This window comes from Manacus vitellinus, unplaced genomic scaffold, assembly GCF_001715985.3.
Source record: "Manacus vitellinus isolate BGI_N305 unplaced genomic scaffold, ASM171598v3 scaffold_11_pilon, whole genome shotgun sequence".
NCBI lineage: Eukaryota > Metazoa > Chordata > Aves > Passeriformes > Pipridae > Manacus > Manacus vitellinus.
In genome coordinates this window covers 17,604,567-17,611,421 of record NW_021938895.1, presented here as the reverse complement: position 1 = coordinate 17,611,421, position 6,855 = coordinate 17,604,567, and the positions used below count along the sequence as shown (strand labels likewise).

The window sequence follows — 6,855 nt, the reverse complement described above, 5'->3', positions numbered from 1 at the left end:
GTTCCCAAAAAATAGTCCCTGGAGCTGAACACGGTGAATAGTTGCTGGCTGATGGGCCATGGGGCTGCAGCAGGCAGGGAACCTGCCACGGCCATCAGTGTTGAGGATGAGCTGCAAGAAGGTGGCACAATCTACAGGAACATTCCTGGGTCCAGCTGTCTGGGACCATGGCAATGAAAATTTTTTATATATATAGACATATGTATATGTTCTCTTTCTGTTCTGTGCAGTATGAAATGGTGGCTTCTCTGCTGATCTTGTCCATGCAGAGAGAGGTGTCCCCATTGCTCTGCCATATAAAGAACCCTTAGGGTTAGAGCTGAGTCTCATTAAAGAGCAGTTGCCCAGACCAAAGCACAATTATCATGCCTAAGTCCTGTGCCCCACATCATCCCTCATGTTAGCTGGGCTGGAGGGCAGACCCAGGGAGAGAACAGGGTGTTTGGGGAAGGCTGCTTTTGGAGCATGTACCCCAGATGGATCTCTCCTGCTCTCCTGCTAAGAAAGCGGGGGAAAATGCACTTGTGAGGGGAGACTTGCCAGGACTGCTGACCGAGAGGGCTCAGTTGCAGGCGCCATCAGCTCCTGAGCCTGGCGCGGACCAGGGGTCTCCTCCCAGGGAGCTCCTCCACTGCAGGGGCCTCACTGCCATCATCATGAACAGAAAAAGCAGCGGTTGTTCTGGAAGGTTAATTTGGTGCTCATCACTCCCTTCCTACTCCCTGGAGAGATGGTATGAGGACTGCCCTCATCTCTGCTTTGCTCAGGTCTTCCTCTCAGTTCAGCTAATCTTTGCTTCTCCTTCAGCACAGGCTCAGATTGTGAGGGTCCTCCCAGGTGCTGGAAGGGTGCTGTGGAAGGGAACTCCCCAGCAGCATGGGAACAGGTGGGAGAACGCCCAGCATCCCGCCATGCTGGGTTACCTGCCCCAGCTGCAGCCCAACCTGGAGTTTGTGTGTTGGCTAGTAAAGTGCTTGGAGATCCTTCTGGATGAAAGGCACTGTATAAATGCGGGTGTCAACCTGTCATACACCAGGAAGCACCTCTCTAGACACATGTGCTGATATTCCTCACCTCAAATGTGGGTGTTATCCCTACATCATAAGATGCTCTAGGAACAGTAATGGGAATAACATTGCTTCACAATTACGTCTCTAATGCTGAGGCTTCTGTTTCACAGCTTGACACCTGGAGCTGCCAAACCAGCTTCAGAGCTAAAATTGAAAGCACAAACCAACCCTTGATGGGTGAGCCCCGGTGTGCCCCCTGCCCCTGGTGCCATTGCTGAAATGCTGAGGAGGACATCAAACCCACCGACTGCACAGGGCAGGCTCAAGGCTTTGAACGCAACAAAAGGCTGAGCTGGGCTGATCTGGAGGCACATTGCTCTAGGAGAGGGGGCCAGGGGGGACTTGCATGGAGGGGGCCTGGGACAGAGTGGCAGTATTGCCTGAGGTGCCATGGGACCAGGAGCCTCTCAAGGGCACTGCTCCTGCAGGGCACGAGGAGACGGCGGGTCACGTAGGGCACATCAATGTGGCACCATCATGTAGCAGTTACTCCTTTTCCTAGCAAAACCTCCCAATGACCAAACAGTCCTTCACTTTATACTAGATGCAGTGCTGAAGAAGTAGAGTACTAATTTACTGATACAGCAGGACATGGGGTTATTTCGAAACAAATAATTTCCATTATATGAAATGTATCTTATGTTTATCTATCCATATATATGAAATCCACACACTTTCCTATGCACACTTTAATTCCTTCCTGATTGATCTCAAATCTAACATAGTGTCAAGGTTTAAGTATGAATTAAAATATCATTTTTTGGTATTAAACTGTACAACATTTTTAGTCTTAGCATTCTGCCAAAGGCCATTCTAATCAGGTTGACATAAAATAATAAAATACTTCATAATGTACTTCACCAAATTACAAAGAATTTAAAATCTAAAAAGATATACAAAGCAAAAATAAGTATGGCAAATATCAACAATTTTACCAGTCAGAACTTTTTCTTTATTTAAATTTTCTGAATTTTGTTTATTATACTTGTGTTTTACAGGTAATGACTAAATGAACAGGGACATTCTATAATTTTAATGGGTTAAAATAAATATTAGTCCAATTATTATTTAATGAAACACTAGACTATTTTGCTGTATCCAGCTGTTCTGTGTGGGTCTACACCATGAACTCAAAGCAGAAAGTATTCCAGTTCCTATCTTTCTGTTTATTTATGTTCCTCCTATGTTGTTTTTGTAACTGAATTTTACTTTTATGATGTGGGATCAGATTAAAATCGTTCTGGTTAAATGTTTATTATGATGCTACATGCAGTGTTTCTCATGTCATATAGTGAAGCAATCTGACTGATTTATTTGCAACACAAGTATGATAAGCATAATGTTATTTTTCTAAACTAACCAGATATACAATACGTAAATAGAAATGGCTTATTTGCCTTAAATGATATAATTTTACCACAACAATAAGTTAATATATTGCACTTCAAAATGTAATGTGCACAGATAACATATTATCAGATTTTTCAGTAGGCATCTAGTTTACTTTTGATTCTTTCTGGTTGCTGTTTTTTGTTGGTTTTTTGTTGGGTTTTTTTTAAATAATTTTTTTCTGACCAAGGTCTAACAAACAGCAATCATAGATTTCTAAATCTTCCATTGAACATTTTCTCATAAAGGCATGGGAAATGTAAAACACAGACTGCTCCAAGTCTGCATCATTAGGCCAGCTGGGATCTCAGCTTATCTGCAATCTCTTGGGTTTACAATTTATCTTCATGAAGTCTGATTGCTAGCAGGATCAGGAACAGCTTGTCTTAATCGCATGACCTGTTGCTGCAGGTGAGAGGGTTCAAGCGAGTAAGGCAAATGTGATTTCTCCTCAAAGTGTACAGGAAAATTAGATAAAACATATCAGCTGTCATATATATATATATGTTGTACAGGTGTGTGTGTTTCTCTTTTAAATTTCTTCAGTCTAGGAAAGACACTGACTTTGGTTTTGTGTGGATATTTCCAATTAGCAGCTCCACTTTAGGATACTAGTTTTCAAGGCTGAAGATGCCAGTGTCTGCATGTACTTCTGTATTTAAAATAGTACAACAACTATAGGAAGTAGCATCAGTATTGTACACTACCTAGGATTCAGCTCTTTCCATAATAGAAAATGCCTTGAAAATGCAAGGGAAGGGAAATATAATGTTTTCATGTATAGAAGAATATTTCAGGGATTTATTCTTTTTTTTTCCTTTTTTTTTTTTTTTTTGCATTCTTGAAGGATATACATTCGTCTTGGTTTTTGCTTCCAAATATAATTTAAGGCTATTTGGTAAAGTATACACCAGATATCAGGCTCAATTTACAGGGGTTTCTTCTCAAAGAAACTTCTCAAAACTTCATCTCTAAAGATTCGTATCTTGAAGCCAAGCATGCTTTATCATCTGTGCTCCAAAGACAGAAGTCATGCTTAATAACATACACTGTAGGAAAAAGAGAAGGAAAAAGAAAAAAAGCAAACAAAAGAAAACAGATTTGAAGCAATGTCAGATCTGCATAACCTACAATACTTCATGTTTTCAGTCATCCATCAGGCTGCAAGGTGTGTGGGATTCGTATTTAAAGTGCTCAACAGGTGAAGAACCAAAGTGCTCAAGTATAATTAAATAGTTGTTCTGCCTATGGCTAAATGCATTGCATTTGTTAAAGCAGGTAAACAGGGAATGGGGCTGTTTGTCTCACTGGGTTCACACTGTTTTGACCTAAAGTTGTGTTCAGTAAGATTCAAACCTTGGAACTGGGGGCTGCAGGTTACTCATCTTATTGCGTCTTCACCTGAAGACTTTTAAGTGCTGGATTGCTCAGTTGGCTCTGGAAGGTAGGTGAAGTGGAATAATTCTGTCTTAATTTGTTTTAAATTAAAGCCTCTTGGCTGTGGAAGTTGCCACTTCTCTTCTGACAATGTGAGGCTTGAAAATATATTCTTTTCCTTATATTTCCTGGCTGGAAATCACTTATCTCTTGAGTCATGTTTTTTTTTCTATGTCTGAAGCAAGCAAGAAGTTTATTCTTGCCATAAATGATACTGCATAGAAAAATAGTTCTAAAAAAAAATACAACTGTAAACCACAGTTCACCTTTACCTTAACATAACCATTTAAACTTATATATACTTACCACTCACATTCATATTTCTTAAACTGTTTACAACATCACAACTGGCATTTTAAACAAGCAAGATTTTCTGTTCTCAAGGATACCCTGGAAACTCAATTGTTATAACAATTTGAGAGTTTTAAATAGTACATGTAGCACGGCTCTTGAAATGAAAGAGAGAAGGTTTATAAAATAAATGTTAACATGTAAAAGAACTGTTAAAAATGCAATGAGTGTTCCAAAGGAGCGAGTATAACTTTTTCTTTACACATCTTACTACAGAAGATCTAACTTTTTAAGGCTTCTGTTTTCCTTTCACCCATCATTCAAGTCCTCTTGCATTACAATTTTGCTTAGGTTTCAGAGTGTCGTTATGCTGCTAACAGCAAATGTTTCTTAGTGGACATTCCCACCACCACCAGACTTGTATGCTTCTTAGCTTCTGATGAACTTTGGAGTTTTAGTGGCTGGGTATCCCTGTTCATCTCCAGAAACTTGACATGAGATGAGACGCCTAATGTTATTTTGCAGTAACAAAGATGAAAAGAGTGGCAGAGCACATGGGTAAATATGTTAGCTGGGTTCTAGGAAAAGAAACTGGAGGTCAAAGAGATAAATGGGTTCTTTCTTTCCTGCTCTTTACATTTGTAGCACCTTCTACTTGGATTAGCTAATGCCTCTAGTGAATGGTGAGATGCACCCATTTATAGTTTGTAATTCTTATCCCTAATTATCACACATTTTATAAAAATATAAATAACAAAAAAGTAAGCTGGGTTCCATCTCAAGAGGTGTTTCTTGTTGTCCTCTGAGAATATATTGGATAAGTCAGGTCTTGACAAGCCCTATCCATTGTAGCTGATTGTAAGTCAGACAATACAAAAAGAAGTCATTCTTGCGGTGAGCTCAGCAAATTCTGAGGAAATCAAAAGCATTCCACTGTGCTTATGGCACAAAGAACACAACAGCAAGGGCATATTTAGTGGAGAGAATGAGACAAAAATTACCAGGTAAGTGACAAACTGTACAAGCATTTTTTTTAAAAAAGGAACTCTGCAGCATTCTGTCTTTAAAGCCGTGTTTGAGCCTCTGGGATATAGATCTCGATGCTGTCTGCACGTTCTGTGGCTGAATTCTGCCGGAAAGAGGCTGCTCGCTTGGCAGCCATCAGCCGTCTTCTAGCTTCTTGTCGCTGTCTGTCGGGTAGGTCCAGAGATTTCTCTCTTGTGATAGGGAATTTTCCTTTTGGGGGCTTCTTTGGTACAGGAGGAGGAATCTTTCTTTCTTCCTGCAATAGGGCATTAAAACCAAGGGTGAGTTGTATGCAGAAGGTACTTGTCAGCAGAGCATGCACATTGAAGACATGAAATGCAAAATACTGATTACATACATCAAGCATGCTCAATTTGTGCTTGCCCATCAGCTGACTAATGGATTACATGAACAGCTATCCACACTAGGGACACTGACAAAACCCCTTTTGACAACCATTACACATTCTGCAGTCCTGTGCCTGAAAAAGGACTGCGCTTCCTTGTACTGTCCTTGCAGGTATCGGCACATGCAATCTGCATACCTCACTTTCATATGGATTTGTTTAATTTTAGCTGACACATTATTACACTCATAAACAGAAACACACACTGGCTCTCCAATAAGAATTCAGCGCATCTGTGTGGTCTGATCAAGTGAAAAGACTCTCTAAGATTAGCAGGACAGGATTTTGGATGAAATTAATCATACTGAGTTTAGCCTCAGCTGGATATGAGATAGCAGCTGTGTGTATATGTCTATTAGTTTAGTTTCCTCCATAAATTGCTAAATGGAAACATTCAAGCTCCAACTAGAGAGAGAACATTGGGCTAATTATTCTGCTTGTCAGCCTAGACCATTTTGAAGAAAATTATTCTGAAGAATTATCAAATTATAAAGTGAAAGTCAGTAGATTTTGTTACCAAAGTATCTGTAAATTTCTCTGCAGGAGTTAAATCAAGAATTGTTTTGAAGTATGAAATGGATATTTTACTCAGTTTAGAGACTGTGAAATATCATATGAGGGCCTTAAAAAGATATTGTAGAATCAAGGAATTGTACAGTAGCTTAGATTAGAAGAGACGGATGTCTGGAGGTGATTTCACACAATCCTTATTTAAAGCACATTTGAAATTAGATGCAACTTCGAAGTTAAAACAGGTTTTTAATGTCATATTTAATACTGGACTACATAACCCCAAAGATGGAGATTCCACAACTTCCCATGTTTATTTATGATTATTGTGATTGATCTTTTTGCTATATAATTTCTTAAAATAATGGTAGTAGTACAGAGTATGGGCTGTTCCTTATGGAGAACACAGTTAATTTGATGCACAGCAGGATTCAAATAATACAGAAATTGAACTGATACACCTATGGTTTACAGACTCTTCATTGTTTGGTCTTTAAAAAAAAAAATAAAATTCTGAATCTACTACCAAAATGCAGTAGCCAAGACTAAATAACTAAGGTCATTTAAAAACATAGTTCTATATTAAACAGGAACAGTGCAGCAGCCTAAGATGCTATTCCCCATGATAGCCAGCTCTTCCAGTCTTTATTTTCTCTATTTCCTGTTTTCAGCCAGGAACATAAGGGCTCCATTCCTCTTGTTCCATCTTTTATTTTTTTTCCACTT

The 6,855-nt window shown here is 39.3% G+C and overlaps 1 protein-coding gene across 2 annotated transcripts in view; it reads right to left on the bottom strand.

Moving 5' to 3' along the window:
* Positions 1-2,628: 2,628 nt before the first annotated feature.
* DLGAP2 (DLG associated protein 2) overlaps positions 2,629-6,855 on the bottom strand; it is a 152,624-nt gene continuing 148,397 nt past the window's right edge. For both annotated transcript variants that reach the window (XM_018088891.2, XM_008932727.3), the window contains exon 13: positions 2,629-5,469. In XM_018088891.2, coding sequence (XP_017944380.1) covers positions 5,251-5,469 — 219 coding nt within the window. In that variant the 3' untranslated portion in view covers positions 2,629-5,250. The remainder of the gene's footprint in view (positions 5,470-6,855) is intronic.